We start from the raw sequence: 20,413 nt of genomic DNA on the forward strand, positions 1-20,413 counted from the left end.
TTCTCTATATTGCTTCCACATATTCCCTCATATTTATTATTTCAACAGTTACTTTGCGTGGCATGTGTGCGCCGACGACACTGATTGGACTCTTTCGCGAACAAGTTAGCATAAATTCAATTCAATGGATCGGTTTGGCAAACATGTTTAACCTGCTCCTACTCTTATTTTCATTTCTTCAAAAAAGAAAAAATATTTCTTTTTAAATTTTTTTATTTTATTTTTTACTTTTCCGTCACAAAAGTCAATACCTTCCTATCAAATCAATTATTTCTTATTACTATTCAAACAAAAACATTTATCACACTGCGAGCCAATATATCATGAATATATCTGTTCCAATTACTCCTGCATATAAAATTTTGGTATAAGCGCATGTGGTCTTCATTGTTTTGACTTCTAACGTGTAATTCTTACTGTTGACGCAGCTTCCAAAGAATGGAAAGGGCCGGCGGCAGGAACAGCTTGTATTATGAACAATAATCGTACGTATATGTCGTCGTGTGAAGCTTGTATTGTCAACAATAAGGCCGACGTGTTATTTGTAACATAAAAGCTTGTATTAAGGCCAAAAGTCAATATATGTTATGTGAAGCTTGTATTATCAACAATAAGTCCACGTATGACGTATGTGTTCTTTGTAACATAGAAGCTTGTATTAAGGCCAAAAATCAGATATGTTGTGTGAAGTTTGTATCGTATTATCAACAATAAGACCAATAATATATAAGACATGTTTTCCTATTTGTGTGGAAACATTATGGAACAATCTATTGATGAAATGATTTATTCCTGATAGGGTGGAAATCCGATGGAGGCAGGGGCGAAACTAGAATATTTAATTTGGGGGGCAAAAATAAAAAAAAATTAAAAAAATAAAAAAATTGCGGGGAGAGGGGGTGGGGGTTGGGGGGGACCACCCTATGGCTTCGGCTTCTGCCGGCCTTGGAAGTTTAAGAGGTGGTTAGAGTTGGGATTCTTCGCAAGCTTGTACACCTTCAAGAACTCTCGAACGGTGAGTGGGTGAGCATCCCTGAGAACTTTCGGCCAGAGCACCATGCTGGCAAAAAAGACCCTTCAGGCATTTGGCACGATTTGGTGGGGGGCCATGCAAAGATAAGCCAGCAATTCTCAGACTATCCTTGGGAAGGGTAGCCTGAAGCCTGCTTTGAACATATCTTCGTACAAGCACACTTCGTTCTCCTCGACGCGCACCACAGCACCAGTTTGGTCACTGTCGAAGCTCAGTTGTACGGTAGGAGGAATGAAGCAGTACTCTCGAATCTGAGGTTCGTCAGCAGTCGTCAATTTCGACTTCCACAAGGGTCGGTATGAATCACCCATTCCGTTAGATTCCGCACCGTCCTTGCGACCCATTAGGTACAGAAGCTCGAAGACTAACAGACAAGGAATAAGTGGGTACCCTTGTTGGATTAGAAGATGAGTAACACTCAGACAAAGCCGGTCTACTGCGGGTTCAATTAAGGGAAACAAAAGGTTCAGGTACTTGAGCACTGGGCTATCTGAGGCTACGAAAGGTTCAATACAAGGTACAGACTCGACCACAACTCTGAAATACACCACTCTCAGAAAGTAATACTGAGAAAAGTGGGTCAAATGGAAGCACGCCAGCAGGAAGATGAAAAATTTTGGTGTTTGGAGGATACGAAAATGGCTTCTATTGAGGTAAATATATGAAAGTGAAGAAATGATGAAAAAGAAAGCCTTTTGTAAGGTTTGTGAAGACAACGAATCGGCGGTGCGGCATTTAAAACCCTAGGGACTAGGGTTTCTCAAGAAAGAGCGCGCCGATTCGCTCCATTGTGCATAAGCTAACATATAGCAGCCATGTTTTCCAACCACGTGAAGCGTGACACGTTCCACTTAACCAGGAAATGAGGATCGTCTGACAAGTGAACCGTCAAAACTCTGAAGATCAATTCAGCATACTGTCACCGAGGACAGGTCAAGACTCTAAAAGCCGACCTATTTTCGAGAACATGAAATTTTCATAGTCATCCTGATAAGGAAATTGGGGGTAACTGTTGGGTCGTAGATCGGCCACATTAGGCCCAATAGTCCTCTAGACCCAGTCCAAGGCGAAGCCCACTAAGGACTAGGCTCAGACCAAGACTTAGTTGGCCCAACCAACTAATAGATTGATCCACCGAGGGTGGATTAGTCTTCTGGACGATAACCCGATACTTAAACAAAACACGCGTTCACGAGGAACACTCGGGAACGCACATTATTCACATACATCACATCCCTCCACGATCCACTCCACTAATATGGCACACGTGGATCATGGGGAAGTATGGGGCCTACAATGCCAGCAAGGCAGCTACTGCTAAACGCCTATAAAAGGGAGCTCTAACTCATTATTCGGTAATCTCAACTCTCTTGCTTGAATTCTCATTAAGCTTACACACTCTCCAACTAAATCATTGACTTAGGCATCAGAACTATCCCCCGCCGATAACCACCGGCAACTCTTATTCTAATCTTTCTTAGTCTTGCAGTTCGACGAATCCACAGATCTCATAGTAATCCACAAGAATTGTGCCACGTTATCCTCAAAAAGCTGTCATCAACACTCTCTACCATTCAAAAAGCAGAAAATGGGTCGACAACCAAATGCTGCTAAAAAAAATGCCCATTTGAAATTTCTTGAAAAATAGTACACGATCTTCGATCTCAGCTAGGGGTGTAAAAGAGCCGAGCTTGAGCGAGCTTCCCTTGTTCAGGCTTGGCTTGTTTAAATTTTGCTCGAGCTCGAGTCGAGCTTAAGGGCGAGCCAAAAAAATCGAGCTCGAGCTAATAATAAGTCGAACCGAGCCAACTCGCGAGCTGGCTCTTATATTTAATGTTTTTATTTTAAAAAAAATAAAATTAACTTCAAGTACTCTTAAACGGCTTAGGAAGTTAGTTTGCATATGAGTATTTACTTAACCTGGCTAGTCGAGTATGGAGCCTGAGTCAATACAGCAAGGTATTTGGTTTCAAAGAGAGGGGATATGCATCCTTTTATAGATAAGCAAACTTGGAGATTAATATTTTCTTAACCATGTGGGACAAGTTAACAAGTTGCATTCAGATTGCATTGGGACAACGCCCCCTACAAAAAACTATTTTTTCAACATCTCTCTCTCAATCCCCCTCACCAGTCACAGCGTATCTTCCATCTGAACTCTCATTTTCCACTCTCTCACTCTCGCTCATCAAGTGATAGTGTTTGAGTCTGTATGATTCTTCAATAGTTTATGCCTTTTGCAATCTCCCTCAATAGTTTCTGCTTGATTCTTCTTCCTTTCGTTTGGGTCTGCTCTAATTGAATCGAAATCTTTTTAATGATTGCTCTCTCTCTCTTTGATCGTGAAGGGTTTAGAATTTTTCATTCTCTAACGCTTAAATATAAATGCAATTTTAAGATTTTAATAATTATGAGATTTATAATTAATTATGTATTACTTAGTTTATATATATATATATATATATATATATATATATATATATATATATATATATATATACACGAGCTTATACGAGCTTGCTCACGAGGCTAGCCGAGTCGAGCCGAGCTTGCTTCGTTTAATATTCGAGCTAGGATTTGTGTTCATGGAGTGTTTCATTTAATATTCGAGTCGAGCACGAGCCGAGCCCGAGCTTACTCGCGAGACGCTTCACTCACTTAATAGCCCTAATCTCAGCACGATCGGCCAATTATTGTTATCTTTCTTTAATTTAATCTAAAATATATATATATATATATATATATATATATATATATATATATATCCTTTTTGACCATTTGATTTGTAGGTACGTAGCCTCATTACATACATCCCATTAATTAAACCCAAGCAGGATAAAAACTTTTTACAAATTGGTTTTTCGAAGGAAATTTCTATCCAAAACCCAAAGAAATTTATTAATTCTTTTAAGGGGTTATTAGCTACATTGTCACTACGCGTGCATCATGTGCATGAGGCATAATAAATATTGAAAGCTTTCATATTGTAAATGACATTAACAATACAGCACAAAAGTCGATAACATTTGCAATGCTTCTTCGTCTAGTTTAAGAGTATGCTTAAGATTACATTTAAAAAATAAAGTTTTTAAGTCAAAAAATGATTTTTGGAAAAAGTTTCAAAAGTATGTTTTAATCAATTTTTTATTTTTAGACTCTTAAAAGCACTTTCAATTTTTTTACCAAATGAAAAAAAAATTTTCTTCAAACAGACTTTTTGAATGTTAAACACACTTTTAGGACTCTCAAACGCACATCCAAACAAGCCTCAAGTCCTTGGTTGTTGCATATTTTCATGAATGTTAAATAAATATGAATGATTAAATGAGTCCAAATATATAGTAGGTGTAATAATGAGGGGAGGCCCATCAACTGGCAAGCCCAACTATATGCCGTTGAACATTACTCCATAACATTAACAACACATGCACTTATATGTATGAACGTTTCATATAATATTTAAATTTATGCACCTAAACATGGATTTGTCTTATAAGATATGGATAGGACATTTCTCGTATAATATAGCTTCTTGTTGGGTCCATAACGTCTCGTTGCCCCCTTATATATTATCTTAGTTGGATCAAGCTTATCTTGGTTGCGTCTCACTCAAAAAGAAGAAGAAATGAAATTCATATTGTCATTTATTAAGAATATTTGAGAATCGTTGTGAGGATTTAATTTTCTTTTAGAAATTGCAGAGATTCCTTCTAATAGACCAAATCATATATAGGAAATACTCCATTTGATCATCAGCCCACAGTATGGTGGAGCAATATTAATAACAGGTCCAATTTGAAGTGTATTAAGATAAACAAATTGAACAAAAATAACAGCGTACATTTATCACAACACTTATACCGTAGAACAGGATCCTTTCCAATTCATTTGAATTAGATAATATCTTGTTAGTTATATGAGACAAAAATATCATTCCATTATAACTAACTAAATATTATCTAGTTTAAATGAATAGGAGATGATCCTAATCCCCACAATCACATGGATAAAGTAAGAAAGTCTTCATTATTATATGGTTCCCCACGCGCAGTGTCTTAAATCAACTAAATACATGTAAAGTTCGACACATGGCATAAACCCAATTCAAGTTATCTCTAATATGGTATTTCACCCTAACCCATATCATTTTTTGTGTATCAATTCGTTGATTTTGAGAGTACGTACTTTACATAAAAAAAAATCAGACGAAAAAAATTACCTCAGATTTACAGCTTGGTAAGATGCTTTTGGGTAAGATAACAAATGAGAATCCCTTGTAATTGGGGTTTTCGAATTTTATTGAAATTCCTACTATATTCATCCCTATATAAACGGCCCAAATTTCAGTAAAAAGTAAACATCTCAATGGTTATTATTACAGCTCGCCACAATACGTCAACCTTAACAACCTTAACGGTCTCCACTTAAAAATGGGGTACAAAAACGGTTCGTTTTTGGCATCATTCGGGAACGCGACGAATGCGATGCTTTCCTTCGTTTTCTGTTCCAGAGCGCGAAGACAGAGAGACGGAGGGAGCGTCAGTTTTGTGCATCCATTGTCGACGAGTCCAAAGGTTTTATCTTTCGCTTCTGAGTTTTACTCCAAAGCTTTGTTCTTTGACGCCGGTTTCTGAATATTTCACCTTCATTTGCTTATGATAGAGATAAAAGATGTTACGGAGACCAAGAAATAACAACCACCTGCTTTCCTCTCTGCAGTTCAAGGACTGGGCATGGGAGAGAAACAAAAGGATACCAAGGAGACCCATGTTTCAATGTCGCTTGATAAGCTCAGAGAGCAAACTAGGGAGGGTGTTAAGGGATTTTGAAGATTGGGTCAAGCAGGTATATATATATATACAATACATTTAATTTTGTTTGAAAGATATTCTATAGCTGTGCTTTCTGGGTTTTGCTTAAATTTATAATCTTTATGATTACTATCAGTTTGGGCAATGGTTGAGTTGTGAATTTTATTGTGGGATATTATAGTTTTCTAATTTTTTTCTGATACCATGTTGAAATTGTGAGTAATTCGTTTTACCAATACGGAAGCTTTTTGGTGATCTTCAAACCATTGGATTTTCCTATATATAATGTTAGCAGAAGCCGTTCTTGCCCTACAATAATATGAATTATGGGTTTTATTTTGTTTTGTTTTTTTTTTTTTTTTTTTTAATTTTTAATTTTTAATGTAATTTTGAATCATTTGTTTGACTTATTTTCCTGGTTTGAATAGGGAGTAAACCATGAATTACCATTGGATATTGTAACCCTTTCTTATGCAAATCAAGCGGTTTATGGTTAAGGCAAATGTGTAAGAAAATTGAGTTTTGCTGTGAAGTATAGAAAATGGGAGTCCCAAGACATCTTGAAGAAATACATTATTTGTGGATTATAAAAATACGATTTTTGCAACAATAATGTTAAAAGAACAATTGTGAATCACCATATACATACACTATGGGGGAAGGATTTTTTTAGATTAACTATATATGTTTCACAAGGGCTCCAAGCTCATCGTGCTACTAGTTCTGAGATTGTTGCATCATTATCGGAACAAATTTCTGACTGCAATTTGCATTTATTTTTTGCCTCTTCATCTGTTTTCCTTGAAAAGCTGATTTTTTTGAAGCAGTTAGAGCTACTATTTCATTTTTTAGCATTGAAGAAACTTCTAACATAGATGGCCTGTCATTAGTGTCTTCCTGGATGCATAAAAGAGCTATTTGTGTGCATGCAATTAATTTGCACGATGAAAGTGTATCATCCAAAGAAAAATCCATAAATTCCATGCCTTTGCCTTCTTTCCACAGTTCATATGCCTGAAATTATAGAATATTGAGCATCAAATACTTGGAAAACAAAAATGTACCATAGGTACTCAGCAAAAGAAAAGAAGTGTAAGATTTTGATCCACGGTTGTCTTAGCAATGTTTACTCAAGTTACTTACATATTCTAGGATGTTTAGGTTCTCATCCAAACCATAATAACAAGCAGACCTTTTGCCACTAATGATTTGTAGAAGTAGAACTCCAAAGCTGTAAACATTAGATTTGGTGGAGTACACGCCTTTTCTAATATACTCAAGAGGAACATAACCGCTGCATTTGATTTTTTAACATAAAAATTAATTATTTAACAAACAAGAAATCTTAGGTTATAAAACTTTTTAGGCCAAGTACTTACTATGTTCCAACAATCCGACCTGTGTTTGCCTCATGATCATTTTTCCTGAAAATTCTAGCCATACCAAAGTCTGAGACCTTGGGTTTCATCTCGTCATCTAATAAAATGTTGCTAGCTCTCAAGTCTCGGTGAATAATTGTCATTCTCGAGTATTCTTGGAGATATAGAAGCCCTTGAGTAACACCTTCAATGATGTCAATGCGTCTTCTCCAATCCAATAGATACCGCCTGATAAGGTCTATGTCAAATACATTGTGAAAAGTCAATCATTCAATTATGATGGGAATAATAAAGGAATAAGATAGCGAAAAATGCCCAAAAATTTAAAAAGACACCTTGTGTCAGTATCCCTATAAACTTGAAATTAGATGACCTTGGCTTTGTTTAAGCTTAAAGGGTGTTTGGCACAAGTGTCAACATCTTTAATTATTGGCTTGCAGCCTTCTGTGAATAAGAGGCAAGCGCTCTTATGTTATTGCATTTAACATTCTTTCATTTACTGTAATTGAATTGCAGGAAAGATATCAGACCAAAGAGGTAGAAGTCCAAACTTTTGTTTGGCATGTACTCATAGATCAGCATTTGTTCATCTCTCTCAATGCAAAATCCCAAAAGTCCCACAAGATTTACATGTTGCAGCACGTATAACCTCATTCTTAAACTCCTCAAACTCTTGAGTCAATGTTTTAGAAAGCTTTTTCACTGCTATTTCTTGTCCATTTGGTAATACACCCTGATAAATAAATAGCCACCCATGATTAGTTGGTATCTTTCCATCATTGAGATACGCTAGACATTTTCTACTCCTGCTGCCAAAATGTAGCATGGGAGTGGTTTATAGATAGAGGTATGTTTCTGCCAATTTATTTAGTCTAAAACTTGAAGCACTTGTAATGATGAAGAGGCAATGCCACAATATATGTAGTCTAACAGAAGTTTACCTTGTAAACGGGACCATAACCTCCCTCTCCAAGTTTATTTTCAAATGAAAGTCTATCTGTAGCTGCCTCAATGTCAGCTAAAATAAAGACTTGCAGATCAGGAACATTGCCATTAAAATCTCCTGCAACTGCAATATGATTAATTTTGGACTCTTATTCTTTAGATGTAACAACCATTCCTATATTAACGGAAAAATAATAATAATAATAATGAGAAGATGCCCAAAAGTGTTAGTTCCTCAATCATAGGGGTTAGAATAGTAAATGATCCTAACTTCCAATTATAGATTGTGAGTACATGTAGTAGAAATTTTTACCGTTTAAATTGAGCATTCTCCTCCTTAAGCAACAGATTACAAGGCCGAGTAGAAGAACAACAGTAGCAGTTGTAGCCAAAACGATCACTAATAAATGCCCCTTGTGTTGTCCATTATTTCCTTCCTCTTGAGCTGATAATGCATCTCATGATTGAATTTATGAGAGACAAATATGTTAGAAAAGATCTTAAAACAATGTCACTGTCAGACTTCTAATACTTTGGATTGCTGAAATAATTGGATGTTCATATAGTTTAGTTTATTAAGGAAATGAGATAATCTTCTATAAATATCAATGTCATATATGTCATGTCTTATCTCTTTCTAAGACAACCCAATAACTCCATGAAAAGTCAGTTTCCTAAGTCCAGCCAAGTCAGGAGAAGCATAAAAACAAAAGACAATAAGCTCATGTAGGGATGGGATCCCCTCTAATTCCCACACCCGAGAGCCCCAGCCCCCTCTCATAGACGAAGGGCAGGGTAATAACAGGGGTCCTAATGGTAGCTAGGGAATCCCGATCCGTTCATGTAGACGTTTCCTTCAATAAAGTACATCATTTGACTGAAATCTGATTATTCTCAATCAAAACCCAAACAGTGAAAAAAAGAAAGAAAAAGATTATATGTATAATCGAACAGGAAAGGCCATTGAAATCTTGACAAGCATTAGCAAAAGCATTCTAAAAGTATTATTTTAACATCAAATAGATTATCAAGACTGCTGCATTTGTTACCTGCTAGAGAAAGCTCCCAATTGTCATCATAAGGGACTTGCCACACAAAGTAGCCCAGTAGTTTCTTCTGCTTGGCATAAGAAACCTTAATTTTGACCACCTCAACATCTTCAAAGCCGACCCAGGCCGATCCAACTGTGAAGAATTTCACTACATACGTACCATTGTAGCTTACATTAGCCCCATATCTCTTAATGTAAGCCTTGATTTCCTTATAGCTCATGTCTCCTTCAGGTGTAATGGCTGGACCAGTAGCCGGTGCACCAGTAGCATTGTCGTTGGGATTCTTCAACGTCCACGCATAGCCATAGAAAGGCAAGCCCAAGGCCAACTTTCCAGCAGGCAAGCCCCTACCAATCCATGCACCAACGCCATAATCCGTGCTAGCCTCGCTTGATGGATCAAATAAGGCTGCAAGAGCACCTGTAAAGTTTGACCACTGAGGCATATAGTAGTCATAAGCCATGACATGAACCCAATTCAAGTTATCCCTTATGGAGTCCACCGGGAAAGAAGCGCTATCCACATCCAGTGAGTATTGAACAGCAGCAGTCAAGATCAATTCTGTCTAGCTAGAGTTTTTGGCCTCAGAACTCGCTGCGGCTCGCCTCTCCTTAAAGAGTAACCCCATATTGGTTTTGTCGGAGCTTGTGTTTGCTGAAACCCAACGAAGGTCTAGGCCTTGGAAGCCATAAAGCCTTGCTATCTTCATTGAAGAGTCGATGAAAGATTTTCTATAGGAAGCCTTGCTGACCATCAATGAAAGGACTGCATAGTCTGCGCTTCCACCCCCAATAGAAAGGAGGGAGGTGATTGATGGGTTCTTCTGTTTAACAGTGTTGGTGAAGGTGGAGAAGTATGGCTCACCGGAGGATGAGGTAGAGAGCTCGTAGGACGAAGAGTTTAGACCTGCCAAAGCGCAAATAAGGTAACTAAAGAGGGCTGAGTTTATGTCTGAAACGGGGAACTCGCTGCCGGAGAACCAGTATCCCGCTTTGATCCAAGTTTGTGCAGTTGAAGGATTCAAGTGTAAAGAAAGAAAGATATGGAAAAGAAGAATGATGGCAATTTTGGACATCATGGAGCAAAGGTATATTTCAATTCTGAAGAAAGTAACAGCTTGCCATGAAATTGGTGGATATCAGGAGGTGGATTAATTTTGGAAGGATCTTCTGAGACAGTTGAAGAGAGGAGAGGTAACGTTAATTGGCCGGTGTGTAGTCAGCTTTTGTCAATAACAAAGACCGAACAAAAAGCTAAACATGGCCAACGTTTTCAACCTACTACTATACGAAATTGAAATCATGGCCAAAATTTTACCAAGATACGTAACTTCCAAAACAGAGTTTAATGTATTAATAATAACGTAAAATGTTTTCCATCTGAAAGGAGGTTTTGCTGAAAGACTGAATTGCAAATAGGTATACGTCATTAAGACCATGGACAATGGCATTGATGTCAGGAATCGTATGGACGATGTCAATTTTGTCTTTTTGGTGAGCAAAATAATTTCTTCAGCAAAGAGAAAGATACATGATAAAGTATGAATCAAATGAGGTATCATTTGTTGGACTTATTTTCATCTGCCCTGCTTTCGTGTATATATATATATTACACGAATGAATTTCATTCATGCATCGACCCTTTTTCAATAAAACTTTTGGTTTCGTTGCTCTATATATATGAATATTGTTGAAAAACACGTGCACATTTATTTAACTAGTATCTTATTTTGTTGATATGGATGTGTCAATCGGCCTTTAATTTTTTAAATTTTTTTCTTAATTAAGGCCGACTGCAACTGTTTCATCAGCTGAATAAGATAATGATATAATAAAAATATAATTTTTAACATTATTACTCTATGTATATATAGTTCATACCAATTTCCATAGATATGCATGTTCAAGATTTAAAAAGCAAAACTTATTAGTGAATTACTACTGTAGCACTCCACCCACAGATTTCAAACCAAACAGACTGGAAAGGTACAGATTTGGAAGGATGAGGACAAGGTCAAGGTCATGGCGATTTGAATATATATATATATATATATATATATATAGTGTGCATGGACGTAAATTGCTAATGACCATTTTGTATTGCTCAACAAATTCATAATGACTTTACACTATGTAGACTATTAGGATTGCCCTCAATGTCAAAGTCAGCTGTGGTTGTACTTAATGACCATATAGACCATGTCTAAAAAAAAAAAAAAAAAAAAAAAAAAAAAAAAAAGGGAAAATGGGATTTAAAAAAAAAAAAAATTAATTAACTATATAAGTTTCACAAGCCCTCCAAGCTCATCGTGCAACTAGTTCAGAGATTGTTGCATCATTATTAGAACAGATTTCTGGCTGCAATGTGGATTTATTCTTCTCCTCTTCATCTGTTTTCTTTGAAAAAGCTGGCTTTTTTGGAGTTGTTAGAGCTGCAATTTCATTTTTTAGCATTGAAGAAACTTCTAACATAGATGGCCTGTCATTAGCGTCTTCTTGGACGCATAGAAGAGCTATTTGCATGCATGCAATTAATTTGCACGATGAAAGTGTGTCATCCAAAGTAGAATCCATAAATTCCATGCCTTTGCCTTCTTTCCACAGCTCATATGCCTGAAATTATAGAACATTATGCATCAAATACTTGGAAAACAGAAAAGTATAAAATTTTGATCTACGGTTGTCTTAGCTATGTTTACTCAAGCTACTTACATATTCTAGGATGTTTAGGTTCTCATCCAAACCATAATAACAAGCAGTCTTCTTGCCACTAATGATTTGTAGAAGTAAAACTCCAAAGCTATAAACATCAGATTTGGTGGAGTACACTCCTTTTCTAACATACTCAGGAGGAACATAACCGCTGCATTGGATTTTTTAACATCAAAATTAATTATTTAACTAACAAGAAAGCTTAGGTTCTAAAGCTTTTAGGAAAAGTACTTACTATGTTCCAACAATCCGACCCGTGTTTGCTTCCTGATCATCTTTCTTGAAAATTCTAGCCATTCCAAAGTCTGAAATCTTGGGTTTCATCTCGTCATCTAATAAAATGTTGCTAGCTTTCAAGTCTCGATGAATAATTGTTGTTCTTGAGTATTCTTGGAGATATAGAAGCCCCTGAGTGATCCCTTCAATGATGTCAATGCGTTTTCTCCAATTCAATAGATACCGTCTCATAGGTTCTACATCAAATTAGATCATGAAAAGTCAGTCATTCAATTGTCATGGGGCCAATAAAAGAATAAGTTGCAAAAAAATACCCAAAAATTTTTAAAAGACACCTTGTGCCAGTATCCCTATATGCTTGAATTGAGATGACCTTGGCTTTTTTTAAGCTTAAAGGGTGTTTGGCACAAGTGCCAGCATCACTAATTATTGGCCTGCAGCTTTCCATGCAAAAGATGCAATAGCTTATTGCATTTAACATTCTCTCATTATGGTAATTGAATTGCAGGAAGGATATCATACCAAAGAGGTAGAAGTCCAAGCTTTTATTTGGCATGTACTCGTAGATCAACATTTTTTCATCCCTCTCAATGCAAAATCCCAGAAGCCGCACAAGGTTTACATGTTGAAGTTTTGCAGTAAGTATAACCTCATTCTTAAACTCCTCAAACCCTTGCGTAGATGTTTTTGAAAGCTTTTTCACTGCTATTTCTTGCCCATCTGGTAATACACCCTGATAAATAAATAGACACCCATGATTAATTGGTAATTTTCCATCACTAAGATAGCGCAAGACATTTTCTACTCCTGCTGCCAAAATGTAGCATTTCATAGATAAGAGTTATGTTTCTGCAAATTTGTTTAGTCTTAAACTTGAAGCACTTGTAATGATGATGGGGCAACGCCACAATATTTGCAGTCTAATAGAAGTTTACCTTGTAAACAGGACCATAACCTCCCTCTCCAAGTTTATTTTCAAATGAAAGTCTATCTGTAGCTGCCTCAATGTCAGCTAAAACAAAAACCTTCAGATTAGGAACATTGCCATTAAAATCTCCTGCAGCTTCCATATGATTAATTTTGGACTCCGATTCTTTGGATGTAACAACCATTCCTATATTAATTAACAAAACAAAACAAACAAAAAGAGACACAAAAAAGAAGAGAAGATGCCCAAAAGTGTCAGATCCTCAATCATGGTGGTTAATAGTAAATAATCCTAACTTCCAATTATAGATGGTGAGATTAAATGCAGTAGAAAGACTTTACCTTTTAATTTGAACATTCTTCTCCGTAAGCAACAGATGACAAACCCCAGTAGGAGAACAACGGTAGCAGTTGCAGTCAAAACGATCACTAATAATCGCCCCTTGTGTTGTCCATTAATATTATCTCCTTCCTCTTGAGCTGATAATGCATCTCATGATCGAATTATGTCAGAAATGATCTTAAAAACAATGTCACTGTCAGACTTCTAATACTTTCGATTGCTGAAATAATTGGATGTTCATATAGTTTAGTTTATTAAAGCAATGCCAGAAAATCTTCTATAAATATTAATGTCATATATATCATGTCTTATCTCTTTGTAAGACAACCCAATGACTCCATGAAAAGTCAGTTTGCTTAGGCCAGCCAAATCAGGAGAAACATAAAACAAAAGACAATAAGCTTATGTAGGGATAGGGATCCCCTGTAATTCCCTGCCCACAGAGAAGGGGCAGGGGAAATTGTAGGGTAGCCGTGCCTTAGCAGGGCTCCCATGCCTTAGAGGGTCCCTTAGGCCTTACCTCCCTCTCATAGACTTTTGCCCAAAGAGGAGGGAGCCGGGTAATAACAGGAATCCCTCAATTGTAGGGGATCCCGGTCTGCTCATGTAGACATTTCTCCTGATAAATTACCTCATTTGATCGAAATCTAATTATTGTCAACCAAAACCCAAATAGGGGAAAAAAGAAAGATTATATGTATAATCGAACAGAAAAGGCCACTGAAATGTAGACAAGCATTACCAAAAACTTGACATTGGCCTAACATTGAAATATTTATTCCTGTGTTCAATAAAATGGGATATAAAAAAAAAACAAAGACTGCTGCATCTCTTACCTGCTAGAGAAAGCTCCCAATTGTCATCATGAGAGACTTGCCACGCATAGTAACCAAGTAGTTTCTTCTGCTTGGCATAAGAAACCTTAATTTTGACCACATCAGCATCATCAAAGCAGACCCAGGCCGATCCAACTGTGAAGAATTTCACTACATATGTAGCATTGTATCTTACATCAGCTCCATTTGTCTGAATGTAAGCCTTGATATCCTTATAGCTCATGCTTCCATCATCTGTAATGGCTGGACCTGTAGCCGGTGCACCAATAGAATTGTTGTTGGGATTCTTTAACTTCCACGCATAGCCATAGAAAGGCAAGCCCAAGACCAACTTTCCAGCAGGCAAGCCCCTACCAATCCATGCACCAACGCCATAATCCGTGCTAGCCTCGCTTGATGGGTCATATAAGGCTGCAAAAGCACCTGTAACGTCTGACCACTCAGGACCATAGTAGTCATAGGCCATGACATGAACCCAATTCAAGTTATCCCTTATGGAGTCCACCGGGAAAGAAGCGCTATCCACATCTGGTGAGTAATGAACAGAAGCAGTCAAGATCAATTCTGTCTGGCTAGAGTTTTTTGCCTCAGAATTCGCAGCCGCTCGCCACTCCTTAAAGAGTAACCCCATATTGGTCATGTCGGAGCTTGTGTTTGCTGAAACCCAACAAAGGTCTAGGCCTTGGAAGCCGTAAAGCCTTGCTATCTTCATTGAAGAGTCGATGAAGGATTTTCTATAGGAAGCCTTGTTGACCATCAATGAAAGGACTGCATAGTCTACGCTTCCACCCCCAATAGAAAGGAGGGTGATGATTGATGGGTTCTTTTGTTTAACAGTGTTGGTGAAGGTGGAGAAGTATGGCTCATCGGAGGATGAGATAGAGAGCTCGTAGGACGAAGAGTCTAGACCTGCAAAAGCGCAAATAAGGTGACTAAAGAGGGCTGAGTTCATGTCTGAAACGGGGAACTGGCGGCCGGAGAACCAGTAACCCGCTTTGATCCAAGTTTGTGCAGTTGAAGGCTTCAAGTGTAAAGAAAGAAAGATATGGAAAAGAAGAATGATGATAATTTTGGAATACATCATGGAGCAAAGCTATACTTCAATTCTGAAGAAAGTAAAAGCTTGCCATGAAAGTGGTGGAGATCAGGAGGTGGATTAATTTTCCAAGGATCTTATCTGAGACAGTTGAACAGAGGAGAGGCAACATAATAGTGCCATCTTTCTCAAGGTCCCTTTCATTGACAAGTCTTCAAAGTCTTTCCTGAATTGTACGTTGTGTAGTGAGCTTTTGTCTATTTCTAAACGAGTTTTTATGAGACTCACTTGTTAGAATACATTTTGGATAGTCGGTTTATCTACACATAGATAAATAGGTAGGATTTCATACAAACTTGCTAGCAATTCGAATCTATTAAATCGATATAAACCCGAACAACAAATTACTAAAAATTCTAATTCGTTGCGTCCGGAAGAATCTGCTACGAAATTGAAGACAGCTGAAAACAGTTAAACAGGGCCAAAGTTTTATCAAAAGTCGTAACTTTTAACAACAAAGTTCAATGTATTAATAGTCTAAATGCACTCCCTCCCAATACACACAGTTCAATGTCTTAGGTAGTCCAGCACACCACACAAATTCAAATAGTTGAATCCAATCGTCTCTTTCAAGTTGAACGGTCTAAGCATCCAGAAGACATGATTGACTCCTGGGCTTTGCTTGCTTCTAAATGCATGCCACTTCTCTTTAGATTTGGCTTGGGTTCACTTCCTGGGATTGAGAGATTTGTTAGGAAATTAATCCTATTTTCAAGACCCGTGAGATGCAAAAAATAAAAAGAACGCGGAATAACAAAGATAAGCAATCATACACGACACAAAGATTTAAGTGGTTCAGCTTAATAAGCCTACATCCACTGGCGGAGACGACCCGGAGAAAATCCACTATCAAAAGATGGAGTACAAAAATAGTAGAAATAAAATCACTCAGATCCCAAAGCCCCAATACACCCAAATCTCACTATCACACAAGAGAGATTATTCTTAAAATATAATACAAAAGACAGATGTACAAACTCTTCTTTTGCTGGAAGAGATGGCGGCTGATCTCTATTTTCTTCTCTCACTCTGCAGCACCCTTTTTCTTCTAATCACTTGTTTTTGGCTCCTCCAAAAAACCACCAAGAAGAAAACACCCTTGCTGCCCTTGTACCTCCTTCTCTCAAATTCTCTCTTTTTTCTCTTCCCTTTGGTGCTTCACGTTTTTGGCACACACAAATTCACCTTATGCTTTGTTCCTTATATAGAAGCTTAACTCTCATTTTACATGTTGGTCTAAGACTTCTACTATAAGTCAAACAAGGAGTCTAATTACACATAGGAGAATAACTCCAAAACAAACTTAGACAAAAATCTCCTAAATCCAAAAAGAATAAAGAACTAGTGAGATTCACGTGTGATGGGTGGCAAGTCACACCTAACAAGATTATCCCATAAAAGGACAGAATAAACATGGGTTACAATTTCATCAATTAGGCACGGCTGCTGATTAGTGAAAGCAGGAAGTCAAGAAGCATTCAAAGCTGCCATATCAATCAATCAATGAGCTATCAATTTGTTTGACTTATTTTCACCTGCCCTGCTTTCGTTAAAACATCTCCTTAAAATTAAGGAAGGGAAAATAGGAATTTGGCAAATAAACAAGTATTTGTTTAACTTATGTACCTATTTTTTATGACATTTAAATGAATTTTATTATAAAAAAATATGTATAAAATAAATGGGTCGTAAATAAGTCATGATAAGTACTTGTTTTGCTAGCTCTACTTAAAATTGATATGATTTTTAAAATAAAACTTATTATTGAGTTAAAATTTAATAATAATATATCACAAATTTAATAATAATTTCAAAAGTCACCTCTTTTTTTTTGTTAAGACTTAAGGAGAACATGAGATGACATATAGAACATTTTTGTAGTTTTTTAAATGTCGAGATTTAATTTATATATAAATATCTATTTTGTACAAGTTATCTTTACAAAAAGTAAAGATACTATTTTTTTTTTTTTTTTTGTCTTTTTATTTATCACAACTTTATAAAAGGATAGAGTAATGCTAAAATGAAAATTTATATCTTCTTAAAATTGACGTGGCTTTTAAGATCACTATTAAATCAAAATCTAACATTAATATATTACAAATTCAATAGTAATTTTAAAAGTCACATTAATTTTGGAAAGACATGGAGATGTCATTTAGCATTACTCAAAAGGATAAGCTTGTCTTTTGTAGAAATCATAGTGTAAAATAAGGGTGCGTTTGGGATTGTGATTTCACAAGAATAATCTGCGTTTTTAAAAGATATTGCAAAACTTAAGACGTTTGGCACTGCGATTTAAAAAGTACTTAATTTAAAATAGGGAAAAAATATGTGATTTCTATAAGTAGGTTATGGGTGCTTATTTGAAAAAGTGCAAATTTAAACCAAAATCATAACTTCGCATAACAAATATTTGATAAAAAAATATTTTTTAACATATTTTACCAAACGCCTTTACGATTTTCATGAGTAGCGATTTCTAAAACGCAATTTTTAAAATCGAACTTATTAAAAGCGTAATCACAAACAAACTCTAAATTTGGGTGTGAAGAGTTCTCTTGAATGTTTTCTATAATTGGAATAATCCTGAGATTTTGTTATCACTAGGAGTCTAGGACTATGGGTGTTTTCTTTTAATGGGTTTTATTTTTCAGAAAAAAAAAAAAAAAATGTTGTTTATGATCACAATTTCACTTTAAATTGATTATTTTATATTGCTTCACCCATTTGTTTTGGTGTAAACAACTTACTCTATTTTTGAGTGTTTGACATGCCGTAAAATATTTGTTGACCTAAAAATGTTTTCAATTAATTAATGAAAATAATTTTTATGAGGCGTAAAATAGTTTCTACTTTTCATTTGTATAAATCGTTTTCTATTATTATGCCACACCCTTGAGGCACGCAATTGTAAGAGGGTTGTTTATGAAACTTACTTATTTGAGTAGGTCTCAAGTTGTTTGATCAACTGCTCGAACAGATGGACCCTACAAAAATTCTTTCACAATTGCCGGCCCGAATTACAAATATTTTGGACGAACAATTGCACTAGATCTTAATACAACCTCCAAAGACCTTTTATTCTCACTCACTCTTTCTTCTATAGTTCCTCTTCACTATCTAAATCTTCCTCAAAGCTCCTCATATTATACGAGAATTCTAGTCTCCCTTATTCACTTCAATTTGTTAGCTCTCGGATGTTTTGTTTCCGGTTCAGAGACAGAATTAAACATCAAAAGGCTAAAATCTCCCTCTCATTGGAAGTAGGAAACATCATCCTTAAATACGACCAGGCCTTATTATACATATGACATAACATATCTGACTATATATTGGCCTTATACAATATTATTTATTAATAATAAGCTTCTTCATTCAATCTCTACGCTCCCCATGCCCGCGAAGCTGCAGCCACAACAATAAGAATTGCCCATTAGAAGAAGAAGAAAACAGAGCACATTTGATAAGAAGAAGAAGAAGAAGACAGAGCACATGCCGATGGACCCAACATTATAAAGGAGTTTAATTTTCGTTTTCTATTTATTTATTTTACAATCACTTTAATCAGACAGATTTTGATAGTTTGCTTGGGGCTTAGCAAATATTTAAATGCATAAAAATGGAATTGATATAAATGACTGAAATATATTCATACGAACCTGTCTGAGAAAGAGCAAAATTTTTGTCGGCGCCCACATGCCACGCAAAGTAACCGAGCAATCCCTTTCCCTTAGCGTAGGTAACCTTAGTAGAGATGCTCTGCGTGTCATCATATCCAATCCATGTCGTCCCGGCATAGCAATAGTCTGTAACAATGGTGGAATTGTACACCGTCGTGGCACTATTCTGGGTTATGAAATCCTTGATTCCGCCGTATCCCAACTCATCTGAGGCGGCTCCATTCGCCGGTGCAAATATTCCATGGTTATTAGCATTTACCAGACGCCATCCATGGCCATAAAATGGAAGTCCGAGGACTAATTTCTTGGCTGCCACGCCTGACTGAATCCAAGCTCTAACGCCGGCGTTGCCGCTAACTTTGCTTGTCGGATTGTACAATGCAGCCGGCGGTCCGGTCTTAGTCGGTGAGTTTTTCGCAAAAGGGGTATATAAGTCATAGGCCATTACGTTGAGCCAGTCCAAGGTGTTTGATATTGCCTGAATGGGATAAATCAACGAGTAATAGTCAGAGGAGTAAAAGACTGCGGCGGATAGAAGCAACGGCGCCTTGCCGCTGCTCTTGGACTCGGCAGCGACGGCGGCTCGCCATTCGTTGAGGAGTGAACCAAAATTTGTCATTTCCTCCTTCGTGGAGGGGTACTCCCAATCGAGGTCAAGGCCATGGAAGTTGTTAGCCCTCGCTAGCTTTATGGAGGAATCTATGAATGATTTACGGGTACTGGGTTGGGTAGCCATTGAAGCAAAGGTCGAAGCTTTAGACTCTCCTCCTCCACCAATGGACAAAAGGGTTTTAACAGAAGGGTTCTTTTGTTGAACGGTTTGTGTGAAGGTCGAGAATTGGGCAGAGTTTGAGGAAGAAATGGTGACTTGGTAGGTGCTGGGGTTGAGATCGGCGAAGGCACAGAAGAGATGGGTGAAAAGGGTTGAGTCTATGCTGGACACCGGGAATTCGTTGCGGGGAGTCCAGTATGCGGCTTTGACGACGGATTGTCCGGCGGAGAAGTGGAGTTGGAGAAGGAAAAGGAAGGTTGAAAGCACATATGCAAGCATTTTGGAAGCCATTGAAAGGAGAGGAGCAGTGTACAGCCTACAGGCTCTTGCTTTGTCTAGCTATGAGATAATTAGATATATATAGGTTTGAGAAGAGACATCTTTTTGATTTTCGTTTTCCTCTTTGGAGCTAATTAATTATTTGGTACAAGAAGTTTTGGAATGAAAATGGACTTTCGTGGGAGTGTGGGAGTTTTTAGTGCCCATTGGCATAATGAGATCCAAAAATGAAATGGTAAGTGGAAAAGACTAATCTGCCGGTGCCGTGGCCGTTACGTGGTCTAAAATGTCAGCTTATAAGAATTTTCC

The 20,413-nt window shown here is 37.0% G+C and overlaps 2 protein-coding genes and 1 pseudogene across 3 annotated transcripts; all 3 read right to left on the minus strand.

The window, feature by feature from the left end:
• Nucleotides 1-6,550: 6,550 nt before the first annotated feature.
• On the minus strand, nt 6,551-10,482 carry LOC132185559 (uncharacterized; annotated as a pseudogene).
• A 1,036-nt stretch (nt 10,483-11,518) lies between these two features.
• Nucleotides 11,519-15,377, minus strand: LOC132185558 (G-type lectin S-receptor-like serine/threonine-protein kinase At1g11330). Of its 2 annotated transcripts, none has more exons than XM_059599320.2 (7): nt 14,275-15,377; nt 13,438-13,575; nt 13,104-13,282; nt 12,691-12,901; nt 12,167-12,404; nt 11,932-12,082; nt 11,519-11,832 (listed from the first exon to the last, which is right to left on the minus strand). In XM_059599320.2, the coding sequence occupies exons 1-7, from the start codon at nt 15,356-15,358 to the stop codon at nt 11,524-11,526; spliced, it is 2,310 nt and encodes a 769-aa protein (XP_059455303.2). In that variant the 5' UTR covers nt 15,359-15,377; the 3' UTR covers nt 11,519-11,523. The 2 variants fall into 2 exon arrangements, with proteins under 2 accessions (XP_059455303.2, XP_088374437.1); XM_088518311.1 differs by having other exon boundaries at nt 13,104-13,222; nt 13,393-13,575.
• A 3,052-nt stretch (nt 15,378-18,429) lies between these two features.
• Nucleotides 18,430-20,179, minus strand: LOC132183646 (class V chitinase). The gene is made up of 2 exons (XM_059597005.2): nt 19,033-20,179; nt 18,430-18,778 (listed from the first exon to the last, which is right to left on the minus strand). Exons 1-2 carry the CDS (start codon nt 20,114-20,116, stop codon nt 18,756-18,758), a joined length of 1,107 nt encoding a protein of 368 aa, XP_059452988.1. The 5' UTR covers nt 20,117-20,179; the 3' UTR covers nt 18,430-18,755.
• Nucleotides 20,180-20,413: the final 234 nt, after the last annotated feature.

This window comes from Corylus avellana, chromosome 7 (assembly GCF_965113065.1).
Source record: "Corylus avellana chromosome 7, dhCorAvel1.hap1.2, whole genome shotgun sequence".
Classification (NCBI taxonomy): domain Eukaryota; kingdom Viridiplantae; phylum Streptophyta; class Magnoliopsida; order Fagales; family Betulaceae; genus Corylus; species Corylus avellana.